The sequence below is a fragment of the Epinephelus moara genome, chromosome 7 (assembly GCF_006386435.1).
Source record: "Epinephelus moara isolate mb chromosome 7, YSFRI_EMoa_1.0, whole genome shotgun sequence".
Classification (NCBI taxonomy): domain Eukaryota; kingdom Metazoa; phylum Chordata; class Actinopteri; order Perciformes; family Serranidae; genus Epinephelus; species Epinephelus moara.
The window spans coordinates 37,052,619-37,069,915 of NC_065512.1; the positions used below are offsets into that span (position 1 = coordinate 37,052,619).

The 17,297-nt window shown below is 40.9% G+C and overlaps 1 protein-coding gene across 35 annotated transcripts in view; it reads left to right on the forward strand.

Annotated features, from left to right (window-relative positions):
• Window positions 1-17,297, forward strand: part of clasp1a (cytoplasmic linker associated protein 1a) — a 129,521-nt gene that overhangs the window by 65,325 nt on the left and 46,899 nt on the right. For all 35 annotated transcript variants that reach the window (XM_050049859.1, XM_050049860.1, XM_050049867.1 and 32 more), the window contains exons 9-17: window positions 8,627-8,767; window positions 9,001-9,074; window positions 10,256-10,348; window positions 10,476-10,621; window positions 13,707-13,842; window positions 14,911-14,981; window positions 15,378-15,437; window positions 16,041-16,118; window positions 16,274-16,441. In XM_050049859.1, the coding sequence (XP_049905816.1) occupies window positions 8,627-8,767; window positions 9,001-9,074; window positions 10,256-10,348; window positions 10,476-10,621; window positions 13,707-13,842; window positions 14,911-14,981; window positions 15,378-15,437; window positions 16,041-16,118; window positions 16,274-16,441 (967 nt within the window). The remainder of the gene's footprint in view (window positions 1-8,626; window positions 8,768-9,000; window positions 9,075-10,255; window positions 10,349-10,475; window positions 10,622-13,706; window positions 13,843-14,910; window positions 14,982-15,377; window positions 15,438-16,040; window positions 16,119-16,273; window positions 16,442-17,297) is intronic.

The window sequence follows — 17,297 nt, forward strand, 5'->3', positions numbered from 1 at the left end:
GGACCCTTAAAGGAATGAAAACAGAAGATTTGTTTAACACTAACAATAGTTGATCAACACAATTTTGATAATCAATAAGTTGTTAGTCATTTAGCCCATCAAGCTAGGGACGACCAGAGATCTTCCTCTGGCCACCTTTGGGACAAAAGGCCCTATTAAATTTCAAAGCAACGCATTGAGTTACATTATGAGTTCAAGCTCTATTTAGTGAAAGTGAGTGTTGGGCGCAGATAAATTAGGATGTTATCATGATGTGTTTAAACACAATCTTGTAAAATTTGGTTTAGAAACTTGAAAACATACAGTTGTTTAAAGGAGAAATGTATTGTTTTCACTGCAATATAAAATAGACATTACAGAGTTAGTTATGAAATACAATATTTAGTAAAAGGCTTTTGAAGAAGATTTTGCTTTTCATGTGAAAGAAAGTAAGGTTTATGGATGTATGGAATCTATGCTCCCAATGGCAGCTCATAACAGCCATTTAATGTGCTGATAACATTCAAAGTGGGTGGTCGTAGTTGCTTAGCTTTAGATCACAGTTATATAGGGCTGTGTGTGGACACTTTTGATACAGTGTTGGTTATTTTTGTTCCCTTTCCATTTGTCCTCCTTATCCCAGCAAGAACATTGGTTAATCATCACAGGTCATCACTCATACGACTGCTCTGCTGTGACACTCAGCACTTCCTGTGACAGATAGTTTACGTTTTAATGAGTGGGGCCTTAAAGGCTTCAGAGCAGTGCTCAGAGGATCAATCAACATTTTCTGACAAAGATGAAAGAATCGAAGTCTGCCTTCTGATGTATTTCCGTGTTGGGAATTTTTGGGTGTTCGACAAGTTAAAGAGAAACCAGAGGGTAAAGGTTTTATGAGTCATCAGTTGACTGATCAGCAAAGTGTTCTCTCCTACTGCATCTAGGTCAGAAATAAATAACATACTAACAGTACAAAAAAGCCTCAGCAGCAGCCACAGTCTACAGTCATCTTCTTCTTTGTCTGGCTGTCAAGGCAATATTAAAGAGAGCAAGAGCTCAGTTCCTGGGTAGATATCTGACAGACTTAAATCCTGTTTGGATTAAACAGGTAGAGGAAAGCTTTCTGAGGGAATAAAACTCATATGGCGTAGTTGGTGTGGGAGCAATTAAAATGAGAGACAAACATGGCATTGCAGCCAGAAGGATCATTTTCTGCCCTACCAGCAGCCTCTCTAGTTTGTCAGCAAAACAAGACATCTTTGTTATGACATAACACTGATCACCAGTCATTTGTCTCTTATGTAACCCCACAGACCACAGGCTAAACCACAGCCTGCATGATGGACAAGGCCCGGAGCCTGGTGGGAAACACATCAGTTTCCCCTGAGCTGCAGGGAGAACCAGGAGGGGTACTGAGACAGAGCAAAAAGAAAAGGACATGAGAGAGTAAATAAGGAGATGCAGAATGAGAGACAGGAAAGCTGGAGGTTAAAAGGGGAAGGGGTGACCACAGTAAAAAGGAGACTGTATGAGAGTGAGCCCCTTCCTCTGTCTCACTCTCTCTATCAGGCAGTACACATTATTAAGCGTGTACCCTATTCGAAGAACTTAACTTTCCTGAACTTTCTCTAAATCCCTCATGCCTTTTAGCTTTTATTCTCCTCTAAAGAGTACAGTACAGAGAAAATCCTCCCTATTATATAAACCTGTGGTCCAGAGACAGATTACTGGTGACTGCTGATGCCAATGCAGCTTCAGCAACTTTGAGTGCTTCAATGTGTTGCAGTGTGTTGCAATTCTCAGTGTATACTGACACGTAGTGTACAGAGAGGGTAGCACATCCACCATGCCTTAAACAGCCCTGACAGTATACTTATTATGTGTGTTCTGATCTGGGGGGTTTTTTTCTTCCTTATATGGTTTCACTTAGTAACAGCAGTCACACAGTCATCTTCAATTAGACACTTTTACCATTTCAAAGATTTCATAAATGATATCATACCAGTGCTCAGTGGATGGGGCATGTGGCTGAAGCCATTTCTTTGTAATTGCTTTTCTAGCAGCTACACTCAGTATTCCAAATAAGTATTTGGAGATGTTTTAAGTAAAAGGCCAAAGAGGAGTTCATCCAACTTAAATATAATTTTCGTCTCAAATAATAGTCACCAATTTCTGTTCTGTTTTTGAACAGTTAAATAACACTGATAAATCCCTATGCTCCAATTTTTATTTAACTTTTGGGGCCTGAAGGATCCTTTTATAGACTTACTTAGTTTAAAAACAGCAGCTTTGATAGGCCAGAGGCTAATGTGATTATTGTTGTTTATACATTGATGCAATTTTTGTCCAGTGGCATTTAGGAGGCCTTTTTGTGTTTATTGTGAAGGTTCCTTTTTATGTATTGATGCTGTTGTTTGTCTGCCATGCAAACTTATCCCTACAGGTTCATCTACTAATGCAACCTACAAGATTTGGAAATGTATCTTGTTGAGAATGCAATACGTAATATCCTCTGCCCTTTTACTGCCGTCCTCCCTGTGTATGTCCTGTGGAACTGTTTGTCAGACAGCCCTGCTTCTGGGAGGAGGTGAGGGCAGTGAAGGAGTGTGACTATAGAAGTTATGGCCTCAGTACACCGTTATACGTGCATTAAAACATCTCCAAGGAAGCATCTTATATGAACTACTGACTTACTTGAAACAATAAGCTGTTGACGTCACAGACGCTCCATGTTGACCAGTTATCAGTGATTAAACCTGTTCAGAGCGGCAGCAGTGATGTCAAGGGGCCTGCGGGACCACTGCCACTGTCACCACTCAGAGGCAAGACAAGTGTGTGTGTGTGTGTGTGTGTGTGTGTGTGTGTGTGTGTGTGTGTGTGTGTGTGTGTGTGTGTGTGTGTGTGTGTGTGTTTGAACGTCTGGGTTTCAGTTGCTCATTCCACGCTGCATGCATCTCTAATTGCTCCCCTGACACACAGATAAATTACCTCAACATTTGTGTCAGCGCTGGTGAAAACAGCCCCTCTGACAGCTGTAGTCAATACTTTTCTAAGTGTGGCAGGGTGCAGAGTGAGCTCATATACAGTATGTTTGTTTTCTGGAGCGTTTAGATCTGGATCATTTCCTTTATGTTGTAGTTTACCTTGAACGAAATTGCAAAGCAAGCCTTTATGTCTGGCGTTATCTGGTACGAGGGACAACACTGGATTGTTTTCCAACAGAGCTGCACTGTGGCTGGGAGTTCAACAAAATTCTTTATGCTTCTTATATTGTGCTCAATTTATTTTTAAATTGCACTTGTTAGCTGGTTATTGACAGGTATTTTGATTTGTGAGGCCACCTGTCTTTTGCATTGACATGTGTGCTACACAGAACCACAGAGAGTAGTTGAGTATTTTGAGGTACAAAGTTTTGTTTAAGCCTGAGAGTCTCATTGGCGAAAATTGTTTGGCAAGCTGTGCTTTTGTTGTGCAAAACTTGTGGTTCCCAGAAGTTTTCAGTCTTTACATTTATCATTGTATTCTTGTTTTTATGATGTTCTGTTTACTTTTTACCAAAACGTTCTCGCCATGATACCACCAATAGACTGCTTCACCACTGTGCACATAATCAAAGTAGCAGTTCAGTCAAATCAGGCAATGATTTTCAGAGTTTTTCTAGGAGCACTTTTTAAACTTAAGCCTGATAGGTTTTTGTGGCCAGTACAATAAAAATTAGGGATGCACGATAATATCGTACGTCATCAGTATCGGCCAATATGGTCTTCCTTACTTTACACAATGAATGAATATTACATACATTGAAAAGCATTGTATTTCATGTCTCCAACTGCTGGTGGGCCATCACAATAAAAGTATGCATGTATAATATGAAAAAAGTTGATATATATCGATTTCGGTACCTGACCAAATGAGATGTTATATATTGGCGTATCAGATATCAGCAAAAAATTCCAATATCGAACATCCCTAATTTAAATTGTCTAAAGAAGGTGTTTTGTTTTGTTTTTATTTTGTTTTGACATGTCTATTATGGAAATCACAGGGGTAAATAATGAAATGAATATGGGCTGAATTCTCTTTAGTGACTTCAGTTGCAGGGTTTTGGTATTGTGCAGGCTGGCTCACTGTTATGGCTTACTGGGATATTTGAAAAGAACACAGCCATTGTTAATGTTTCTAGTAACACCTGTGCTTTTCCTACCATTACATCAAGAGTCAAATATCTGCTGTGAATAAAGACCTGGTGGCCATGGTGCTTAAGATACAGTACGTACTGAGTGTTGAGTTGAAACATTAACCTGTCAGTGCCCTCTGTTGGGAAAATCTATTGTTTCTAGATACCTCATTGAATAGGCATTTAGGTACCACAATTTCTTGTTATTGATATATCTGCAATATATGTATATACCAAAACTAGGCATGTGCAGACCGTGCTTGATTGACAGCCTCCTTCCTTAGTTTTGTTACACCTGTTAGGGCAGGAAAAATTACACCATTATAAGTGGCTCTGCTCCATGTGGTCATACTGGTGTGTTGCTGTATTTTTAGCGGTAAGGGAAACTTGCTTGTGGTGGCAGGCATGACATGCAATCTGCATGAGCTGATAATCAAACAGCTGCAGGTGGTGAAGATAGTAAACTTTCATTCTTTCATCTTTATACAGTGTTTGAGTACTGGGAGATACAGTAACTTTTACATTTGATTTCAGCCCCGACAACACATGTCAAATATGTGTTTATAGTCGGTATTGTTTACAGTGATATTGGTACACATTTTGGTTTTTTAATGTGCTACACAGAGCTATTGATTTAAGTTGGCATGAGCCGCTTTGAGTGCTGAATTTAAAATTGAGTAGAGACCAGCTGGTTCTAATCAGCACTGTGCCTGCTGGGTTTTGGAGAGCACCCACTGTTATTAGTGATTAGAGTTTAGTGACATCATTTTATTCCCACTGTAGCTCCACCTAACATCATCCAGACTGGAGGTCTGTTCACCCTGAGGAATGAAAAAACTTGTGTGGCTGTACAGGGGCTTCAAGCCATGTAGCATAACCCTTGTTTCATGTTTATCTGAACTTTAGTTCTTGCTGTTTTCCTCTTCAAGCCCTGCTACGTCAAATGCAGGGATGTAAAAATGGAGGTGTTGGTCAGCCTGTTCAGTCATTCCAACACTGGTCTTAATGACCATATACTGTATGTCTGAATAATGTGCCTGTAGGGGCTGGTCACAAGGCTCTGAAAAATCAAAAGAGAAATTAAAGCTGCAAGCGGCGATGAACGGGTCCTTGCACCTTTCTGACGTCAAAGGTGCCAGTGGGACACTGGTTATCACAATTGTGCATTTCCATGACAGCTGGAGACTACGTGCACGACCTAGATGGTTCTTGCATAGAGTGCTTTGCCCTGGAAATGACGTTTTGCAAATTGTGTATGACTTCCTCTGTCCACTATGTGGCACTAGAGAACACACAGTGGTAATCTCCTTCTTGCTGAATATCACATGTAGGCCACACAAATTGAATGATCTCTGTCACATAATGCCGACTTCCTGTTGTCAGTAGGTGGTGCTGTGAGTGAGTCTGTCGATGTTTTCAGGCCTGGACTGTTACACAGCATGTAATATTTGGGGTAGATTGGACTATGTATAATCAAGTTACAACAGCTTCCTGTGTCATGTCAAAATTTCGAAATTCACTATGGCAACACCATTCTAAGAAAACTCAATCTTCATTAAAAAGCATCATCAAGGTTTGAAGGCTTTTCTGCCCAAATTCGAGGTGGATCTGGTCAACTAGGTAGGAACAGTACATGAAAGTATAAAATATGTAATTTCCTGTTGCCTGTAGGAGACGTAACTCAGTATTGGCATGTAGATGTCTTCAGGCTGGGGTTCTTATCAGACGTCAAGTTTGAGGCAGATTTGACAGTGTGGTACAGTTCAGTTCAGTACAGTACCCATTTTTTCTGTTTCCACTGTGAAAAGTTGTGAATGGTACCAAGGAAGCGTTTCTTGCCGTCCCCACTTTTGGTCACCCCTCTGTTGGCGTACCTGGCATACAGATCTGGTACTAAAAGGTGGAGCTAGAAACACTGCAGTTTGTTAACTGGTCAATAGCTTATGGTCACTCTGCTCAGGGCTGAGTTGTGGCTGGTTTTAAAGCTTATGTAACTGCTGTTCATACCGTGGCAAGCCTCAACATACGTTAGTAAACAATGACTATAAAATGAAATGATGTTTTGCTGCCTCTTGTAGCAGCTGTAGACTGAGAAAAAAATTATTTAATTCACTGGGCCGACTGCTGGAAACTTTTAAGGTGGAATTTTTACTTGTAATTTTACTCAATGCATGAGTTGATGACATGAATCCATCAGCACACCCTAAATTTTATTATGATAACTTTGACCATACCATTAGTTCTTATTGTTTGTCTTGGATGACATATACTTAAGTAATGAGTGGATCTTCAAGCATTTAAAAATATATATTAATTTCGACTGGATTATGTGAACTGCATATTCCAATTCTCACTTGGAGAAAAAAAAAGCATCATGGAGCATCATTCCTGTGGGAAACAGCAACAGTAAACTCCTGTGCTTGCCTGAGAAGGACTAAATGCACAAACCTGCTATTTTTAAATATCCCATGGACAGAGACTCTCACTGCAGCCTGTTCTATTTTGGTCAGAAAATGTTGGCATGCAATCACGTTCTGTGGTACGATAAATGAGGTGCAGAGTTCCCTCTGTGTCACCGGTAATGAGAAAATACAGCGAGAGCTAGACAGAGCAGAGAGTGATAACAGCCCCGCCCACATTTACTGTTTGCAATGGAAACGCGGACCTAGGGTCTAGGTACCATGTCTGAAGGGTTACTTTTGGTCCCAAAGGTACCATTCTGAAGGTGTTTGGTGGAAATGGGGCTTTAAAGACTACTTCCTGCTTTGTGGTGAAACATGGAAACTTGGCAGTTCTTTTCATGATATAATGATAAACAGAGCATTCAACTAATAATGCTACATAATTGTTTATATAATTTGAACATTTTTGTATTGGAATTCATAAAGGGCTTTTGTACATATGGGGCACACTAAATATTAAATATTGAGATATATGCATTGTTTAGGCTAGGTATGATATATTCTTAGTACTGCTCATGCTTTTTCCTATGTTACATCTTCAGTAATGACCTTATTCTGTGATACTGTTTTAATATTTGTTTAAACACAGTAGTATCATTGTGTTCTGCTGCTGCTGTTGTTATCAGTGCTGTATGAGTGCACACTGGGTAAGCACAATAAAGGTGATCTCACAACAATAGACCCCTCCCTCTTTTCACCAAAAGAGTCCCTACAGTCCAACAGCATCACCAGTGATGGCACTGTGAGACACACACACACACACACACACACTGATAACTCAGAGAGGAAGGCTTAAGGGTGGTTAGTCTGGCACTTTGTCAGAGCCCAGTGTGCAACAGAGGCACATGCAGAGCACACACAGACACATCCCCAAACACACACACATCCTGTGGACAGATGCTTGGTGAAAAAGAGAGAGCGTGTTAGAGGCTGCAGCAGAGACATGCTGAAGAAGCTGATGTGCAAGAAAATCTGCGATCGTAAGAATCGTGCCTTTTTAATCTCTCCTCTTCTCCCCCTCTGCTCTCCTCTAGCTCGCTTTTGCTCTCATGGATTTTCTGGTATTTTGTCTGTCTCATCTTTCAGCCATCGCTCTGCTTTCTCTGGATGTACGTCTCTTTCATGTCTCCACCTTTTCCTCTCTCAACCTGTTGCCTTGTGTCCCTATCTTCCACTTTGTTCTTGTGGTTTCTGTCTGTGTATGATAGATGCAGTGTCATGGTACTCTTTGCAGCAGGGACGTTTAGAGAGCTTGTTTTGTATATGAGCCTGATCACAGTTCTGTTTTTTTTTTTCACATATATCAGTTAATTAATGAAAGCCATTTTTATGTGCAGCTAATTCCTAAACAACAATTTATAGTAAGCTCATTTACATGAGCACATCCTTTATGATAACAGAGTGAGAAATTGTTTTTAAATTGATTCCATTTCCACTAAATGTCCTCAAAAATAGACAGTGACCTAAGCTGCAAACATTCCTGTTGTCGCCATGCCTCAGCTGACGGCAACCACACAGCACCAACCGTCGTATCAGCCCCGGGCTAATCCCTCGTGTGAATGGTCACGTTGGGCAGGTGACAGGGGGCCATGTATCCATGCATGGCTGCCAAACCAGATTAAAGTCAGATGGATGGATAGATAAAGGTTGAATGGATACATACACACGACCTGACAGATTGACTGCGTTGCACTCTTTCCCTGAGGCAAGCAGAGGTCATACAATGCAGAGATGACTCAGGTCCTACCGTAGGCACATTAATGAGAAGAGAAGGATGATGCATTTCACCCTCATACTAACCAGGAAGAGCACCTCTGATGGCAGCGATGTGTCTCTGAATGATGAGGAAATAATGATTTATTGATGCTTACGGGAATATCCCTGACACAGTCATCGAACTGTTGAGCGAGTAACACATACATTTGCCATTAATCCCAGGAGCATTTTTTCATGGTTTAAATTGACTTAAACATCATACATCTTCCCTTTTCTGCCTCTGTCATTGCAGATAAGAACTTTGAGGATGAAGATTCTGTGGACGGAGGCCGGTCCTCTTCCTCTTCATCATCCAAAGCACCCCCCAGTGGCAGGAGGACTGTAGTGAGCTCTGTTAGAAGACCCAGCTCAGCCACCACAGCTAAGGCGACAGGTGAGGGAGGGGTCCGGTTCACACAAATGCACACAGCCACAAGATGTTTACTATACAGCACTTTCAACATTAGTAATGGTAAATGTAACGGTAACACATATATTAAAGTCTCCAGACTGGGTGTGCTGAAGGGGTATCACATAAACACTTTCCTGCTGCTTTAATCATTCTTTAGAAATGCTGAAGTGCTGTTGAATCTCAGGAACAATACCATGTGCATTTATTTTTCAAAGGTAAAGAAGCAGGTGCTGGTGCTGTTGATGAAGAGGATTTTATCAAAGCCTTTGAAGATGTGCCCACAGTGCAGGTATGCTGAGCTATATGTTGTATGAGATGGATTTAAACACACACATGGATCAATGGGATTTCAAATTTTTTGGCAAGACAAATTCTAGTCTTTAGCAGTTGTCTGCTTGTTTTTTTTTTTGTTTTGTTTTTTTTTAATGCCTCCGTGCCGGCGATAGCCATGGCTGGAGGCTTTATGTTTTTGGGTTTTTCGTCCATCTGTCCATCTCATTCTTGTGAGTGTGATATCTCAGGAGCATCTCCAGGGAATTTCTTTAAACTTGGGACAAACCTCCACTTGGACTCCATGAACTGATTAAAATGTGTTGGTCAAAGGTCACTGTGACCTCATAATGTTGTGCATAAAACACTTTACACCATATCTCAGGAACAGAAGAGGGAGACATTTGGCAGATACTGAATTGGTGACACTCATCTAGGATGTCCACCTTGAAACTGTGCTGTTGTACAGATCTTCTGTGCTGCAAGGGGGAAGATGTGTGTGAAGCATCCATGTTTTCACAGACATGGATATAAATATGTCTATAAACCTAACAAGTGCAATTTGTTTGGTACAAGTGAGTTTTTATACAAGTGAGCAACATAAAAACAAATTTAAAAAAAAAACATGTTTTCTGAGGGGAGAGAGAGCAAAATGACTAGAGAGTGTTAACCAAAGGAAGATATAAAGAGAGATATGAAGAGAAAAAAACAAAAACAAAAACAAATATAAACATATCTCTGGCATCTCTGGTTGGGCCCTAAAGACAAAGAGGTGGTGGTGTCATAGAGCATCAGATTGTCCCATCTGACTCTATTTGTTGTTGAAAAAAACAGAAACCTCTCCATAACTATCAATGGGCTGCTTTGTTTCAACAAGACATTTTATGACATCCCTCTCCACATCAAAGATTGTGATTGCTTCTTTATTTTTTGCCACAATAGGGATCTGCCAGGATCCAGCATCGACAGCTTTAGCTAATGTTTTATTTCTTAGCTTTTTGGGGTGTCAGCTTATGCTAATGATTACATGTCACAAACATGTACTTACACACAGATTTGGAGCAAATGCACTTGTGTGTTGTGAAGTATTACCTGCTGGCCTCTGTCAAATCTGAGCCTTTAAAACATATACAGTATTGTAAAACAGCTAATTCTGAGGATAGTGACAGCATTATCCATCCTGTCTCTCTATGTGTCCAGATCTACTCTAACAGAGAGCTAGAGGACCAGCTGACTAAGGTCAGAGAAGTGCTGTCTGATGACAAACATGACTGGGAGCACCGAGTGGTTGCGGTAAGACTCAGAAACCAAATGCATACTCATACACACACACACACACACACACACACACAGTGGAGATGCATGAACCCAGTGATGAAATACTGATGAATGTCGTCTCGTTTTTCTTGATCCTCTCCAGCTGAAGAAGGTCCGTTCTCTCATGCTGGCCGGGGCAACAGAGTACGAGGGTTTCCCTCAACAGCTGCGTCTCCTGGAGGCTCCCCTCAAACTGTCAGCTAAAGACCTGCGCTCACAGGTGGTCCGTGAGGCCTGCATCACACTGGGGTAAGATCCCAAGTTGAGGAAGATGTACTGTTTGCTCAGATTTTATAGATGTTTTTGGGCACAAGTGTGAAGTTCCATTTTACAGTAGCTTTAATCTGCAACCTGGGTTTGAACTGTGTTAAAACTGGCAAATAATGTGAATAAAGGTATGATCATAACAGATTTTTTTTCATCAAACATCATCTTTAATCATAAAGTGACATGACTTTTGTCATTTCCACAATCTCAGAACTGCATTCTGGCATTGGAATGGTAAATTGTGGTAAAGATGGTAAAGAATACGAATTTTAGAGCAAAATAGAATCTGTGTTCGAAACAGAATGAAGGAGTGCTATGCACAGAGCAGTTGAAGTCTCCATTTTTACATGACTTTTTCTATTATATTTGATTTCTGAATATTAATATCATACTTTTAATAATAATGTGCATAAATTCAGGCTGATGTAGAAGTTTAGCATCTAGTAACTATAGAAACATTACATACAATTTAAAGGTGGGGTAGGCAGTTTGCTGGAAAAGGTTAAAAAACAAAGCATTTGAAATCACAACCTGCCTCCTGCAGCTCTCCTCTTGCTGTCTTCAACCCCTCCCACTAGAAAAGCAGAGGCATACACTTCATTCAGTAACCCGTACAGGTGCTCATCATTCATTTCAGTCATCCTGATTGTAACCCTGATGCTGTTATATAGAAGCAATTCTGTGAGATTTACTGTCCCATTTTTTTCAGACGTGAGCCTGTAAAGCCCTTTCAGATGACTCAAGACTCGCTCTATAAACATGAACTTAATGTCGGGTACACACTACATTATATCAGCCCAATTATAGCCCAACGCAGCGCCGTACGATGTCGGCTCGGATCGTGAACAATGAGTGTCGTACGTGATAATCCATTGTTTTGTCTCCTGTAGTGTGTCATAGTTAACGACAACCAACCACATCTGGAACGTTCCAACAGAAAGTCGAGCATGTTCGATTTTCTTTTCGTTGTTCACGACTGCTTCCATCACCGCCATCACTTTTACAAATAGAAACACAAAGCGATCTGCTGCTGTGGACAACTGTATATCAACAACACCCCAGCCTCTAGGGACGACCACATAGAGTGAAAAGGGAAAAATGATGGCATTAAACAGCAGAGGCACTTTAGCAACCCAGTGAGTACTGCCATTGGCATCAGGCTAGCAAAGAATGTTATTTCTTCACAATGGAAGATGTAAAGGAATAAAATTTAAAAAATAGTGGCAGGGCTTTTTACTAACCACAACTGCAGAGGCTCCCAGTTTCATCTGAAACAGACTACATTATAAACGGGCCGTTATTTATTATTCCCTCTGTATCTTTATATTTTTACTTTTTATCCGCTCCCGTTTGCCTTGATAAAGTTAATGCATCGCGCCGTCATTCCTCAACCCTTCCTGTATCTGTAAAAACTTAAAAGCCCCTTATAACTTCGATTCAGAGAATCCTTTCATTTTCTAAATAGGCTTCTATTGTAAAACATTTGCAGGAACTTGTTGCAGAGGATTCAGTGACTTGCAAGTTTGCATGTGGTACTTCAAATGTAGCTCCTGCCATCTGGTGGCACTTTTTACGTTATTACAGCAACATTTGGGCTGGCACATGAACAGACACAGTGACTGCAATAATAGTAAAAGTAATAAGAATAGGGCAAGAATAACCCGATGACATCACACACGTTGTGAAGGACGACTGAGGATGATTGGTGTGGACCATCACGCAGTCTGCCATGTTGGCCAAGTTACAACACAAGGCACAATTTTATGACTCCATAGTCGCCTAATCTGACGAAGTGACTGTCGGACAGATAGAAATGTTGTGTAGTGGGAACCAGCTGTTAATTAACCGCAGCTACGAGCCTGTGGCTCTGGTTAGCAGAAAGCTAAACTATTAGCAACATTTTCTCTCTGCCTCTGAAACACTTTGCCGATAATGTCACATGTTTTACTGACTGACTCTCTTTTAGAGTTGATGATGTTCTCTCAGTCCACTTAAGTTAAGGTTTGCTCAAAGGTTATCATGGGATTTTTGCCTCATGATGCCAAAATAAAACTGCCTACCCCAGCTTTAAGCACGTTGTATTTGATACTGAAAAAGCACACAGTAAGGTTGGGCAATTATTATACAACATTTCCACATTAACAACCTCTGAGTGAGAGCATAGAACAAAGATTTTGTTTGTTACATGTCAACATTGATTAACTTAAAAAAAAAGAGGACAAGCCCTAATACACAGGTTAATACAGTGAAAAACTTTGGTCATCATTTGTGTTTTAATTGGAGAGTCATTCAGTTTTCATTAGTGGATCAGCATCAGTTGCCTTGCCAGGGTAGTCTTAAAGGATTTGATTGACAGCAGTGACATTAACTCGAATCTCTTACTCATTAGGCTTTGCCAGGGAAACGCTCAAATATTTTCTTTCCACATCTTTAAGCTAATGAACATGTGCCCTGCTCGGATATGAAACGAGCAGTGTGCCAAAAACCCCAAAACATTCGTCATCCAAATTATAATCCAACCCTGATGAGGTGCAACAGAGCAGAGATGCATGCAAAGAGCAGCAGGTTGATGAATAGATTTGAGTTACATGTATCCTATCATCCTTGTAATGTCACCACAGTTTGCCTTTTAATCCACACATTCCCCAGCTGTGGCAGACTGCATATTGAATTTTTCTTCAGTTTTTGGACCGTTTCAACCTAGATATACTTATTTGATTTTTAGTGTTAACTATTTCTTTTGTTTTCTCTTTCTCTCAGTTTCTCTCTTTTGTGTCTCACCAAAAAGCAACAGCTATCTCATTAACTTACATATGCCCTCTGCCTCTCTCTGATTTCTTTTCCAAAAGTTATTTTCTTACTCTCTTCATTTTACCCCTTAGTTAAAATGCAGAAAGTGAAATCAACTTTAACACATTACAGCAAAGTCATTTGAGGAGTTGTACTTGTAACACACCTGCCACAGTCCTTTTAATGTTGTGAAATAGAACAATGACACATCACCATGATGATGGGGTTTACACATGTTCTTTAACACTTTGTCCTTCCCTTGTTCTCCCCCTGCCAGACATTTGTCATCAATACTGGGTAACAAGTTTGACCATGGAGCGGAGAGCGTCATGCCCACACTGCTGAACCTCGTGCCCAACAGTGCCAAAGTCATGGCCACCTCTGGGGTGGCCACCATCCGCCTCATCCTCAGGGTAAGACACCCAGAGTGGGGAGTTGATGTGGTTAGTCAGGTGTACTGTTTGGCGTATTGCTTTTTTGAGGCAGCAGAAAGCAATTGTGCCTTTGAGCAAAAAACCCCCAGTATTTTCTGGTTGTTACACACACAGGAACATGTGGATGGGTGGTGGGTGGGTGAAATAATACATCGTTAAAGAGGAAAATATTAATTACATTCTGTAAAATGTGAACATAGGAGAGAGCAGAGCCGCTGCCAGACTGCACATTAAGAGAGATACTGTGCACAGTTACGCACGAGGAGCAGTGTAATTATTGTGTGATTATTTTAGAGGCTAAAAGTTTTGTTTTGTTCCCTCTGTCGAGTTTATGAGTACAGGTTTGATGCTTAAATGTCCCAGGATATTTGCTATAGTAACATTACTGCTCTTACTGCATTACTCTCAGCAGAAAACAACTGGCTTCTCCACTTTGCAGAATCCGTCATGCGCCAGGTGTAGGCTGACTTTTTTTTTTTTTTTTAAAGATATTTTTTTGGGCATTTTTGCCTTTAATGGACAGGACAGTCAAGTGTGAAAGGGGGAGAGAGAGAGGGGATAACATGCAGCAAAGGGCCACAGGCTGGACTCGAACCCGGGCCGCTGTGGCAACAGCCTTGTACATGGGGTGCCTGCTCTATCCACTAAGCCACCGACGACCCGTGTAGGCTGACTTTTAAAAAGAATGGGAGAAGACACTGTGACTGTTTGAATTCATGTTTGCCCAAAACATACCTAATTATTTTATTAATCAATTAATTAAGGAACTAAATACAACCCCTTTGCCCCTTGCGCCTTGCTTTGTGCTTTGATTATGCCTCGCTTACCAACAAAACTGGTAGGACGTTAAATGCACTAGCATCATGCAGTATAGGTCGTTTGAGTAGAGCCTACAGTCATCTGAGACAGTTATGCTGCTGTCATATATACAACCAGACCACAAAAGCATCATCATGTGAGAATGAAATGATAATTTTAACTATACATAGTGACACATTACATTTGGACTTTCGAAATACACCTTATGTTTTTGTCTTTCTCTTCCAGCACACACACTACCCGCGCCTCATCCCCATCATCACCAGTAACTGCACCTCCAAATCAGTAGCAGTCAGACGGTAAGAGGACGTTAATCCTGATACTAAATGAAAAAGGGCATCTGTTCATACAGATACTGCAGGACAGAAGTAAAACACTTCAGAATTTATTATTTATTATTTCTTCTCAAGAATGAGTAAGATGTTATTTATATCAAGCACTATTTTTTCCAATAAAGTGTTGGATATACAGTATAGAATATAAATACATTTCAAGTATTCATTATGTTACATTTAATTTCTTAAGTAGTTTAAAGAAACCATTCTGTCTTTGAAATTCTCTCCTTAAAATGACAGGCAGGTTCTGGTTTAATTTTATATTGTTTTATTGCTTATATTGTGTTGCAGTTGCTTCAATTCAGAGCACTTCACAAGTTTTTGTTCCTTTGTCATGGTGTTACCTTGTCCCCACTCCAGACGCTGTTATGAGTTCCTAGACCTCATGTTACAAGAGTGGCACACTAATACACTGGAAAGGTAAGTTGTATCTCATGAGTTGGAAAATATCTGCTTTCCTCCAAATCCACAAAAATGCTACGCAAGCGTGCCACTTGTGCGTGCCAAATGGATAAAGTGTTGTAACATATGTGTGTGTCTGGGCAGAGCAAAGTTCGAGCTTTTGGGTTTGTGGGTGTTTATTTGAAGTGAAGTAACAGCCTCTTCTTCTTCCTCCTCTCACATGATGACATTTGAGTTCGCTAGCATTTGAGTTAGTTAAGTGTGGGTTGGATGCACCACTGATGAGGCCCATTAAATTGATGAGTCCTAAGAAAACCGTCATCATCAAGACCCACAGCGATAAGGCGACTCTCCATCACTGTAAACATGACAACCGCAGCAGAGACTTTAAAAAGCGTGTGAAAAACCCTGTGAGTGGCCACATTGCCTGTGGACCACCGGAGGAATAAAAGGTGGAGGAGACAGAAAAAGAGAGAGAAGAGAGATACACTGCTGGACTTTTCATAGTTTAGCATTTGAGCTCTAAGGTTACGAGAATTGTCTGCCTATACTTCCTGGTTTCACCTTGATCTTGGGTTTAACTGCTTGTGTCCTCCTCATCATGTTCCCCTACTACCCCAGACATGTGGCTGTTCTGACTGAGACCATCAAGAAAGGCATACACGATGCTGACTCTGAGGCCAGATCCATTGCAAGAAAGTAAGTGTCATTGCATCCTAACAGGCTTATTTTATCCTTTTGGTGAACCTTGCTATGTCTTTTGTATCATGAGAAACCAAATATTCACCAGTTTTGACTTTAGATAAGTTTAAAATCTGCCTTCATCCTCTGCTTTTCTTCGCCCTCACCTGTAGATGCTATTGGGGTTTCCATGGTCACTACAGCCGGGAGGCAGAGCATCTGTTCCAGGCGCTGGAGTCCACCTATCAGAAGGCCCTCCAGTCTCACCTGAAGAGCTCTGACAGCATCGTGTCTCTACCCCAGTCTGACCGCTCCTCATCGTCTTCCCAGGAGAGTCTTAAGTAAGAACCATAATGCCCTCCCTCTGTCCTTACCCTTTCTTCACCCTTATCTTCCCATCCCATCCCTATTCCCTATGTTCTGTCTTTACTGTCCTGCTTTCGTTGGTCTTGAGATTACACCTCCTTCCACCCCACTCTCTGTTATCTGTTGTGCTTTGTCATCCTGCCCTCTGCCTTTTTCTTAAAGCTTTTGCACATCTGTTTGCTGCAATTGACTGGAGGAAACCACTAATGCATCTGTCTTATTGAACATGATTGTAAAAACATTGGTAATTGAAGCTGCAAGCAGCAATGAATGGGCCCTCGCAGTCCACGCGCGTCGGGGCATGCTGCCGTCGGGGGTTGTGCACCTAGATGTCTCGTCAGCTGTAATAAATAAAAAAATAAACGTTATCTCTTACTTACATTTCCAGTATACAGGTAGGCACCCAACCCACCTATGTATTTTTCCAAAAAGTAGAAGCTGAATACATGCCCAATAGTTCAAGGTCTTCTGACTCTTTAAAAGTTGACATGGTGTCTCTAGCTCAAAGTATGAGGGACAAGGAGAGGTTGAAAGTCGATGAGTTTTGAAGAGGATTTGAAGATTTTCCAATTTACTTCCGTTCACACTAATTAGACTGCCACCAGAACGCCACCTATTAGCCGATTTGCACCGCATTTTGCACAAACTCTCATCGGGCCATGGAACACAATTAGCAAAAGTGTTGTGGTAATTGGACTGTATTTGGTCAAGATATGAAAGACTGTCTGTTTTGAAAACAATGTGCAGGAATTTGTTGTTTTATATTTTGGCCGTTTTTTGGACGATCAAAATTCTTTTAATAACTTTTTGTCAGGAGGGTCCACAGATGCT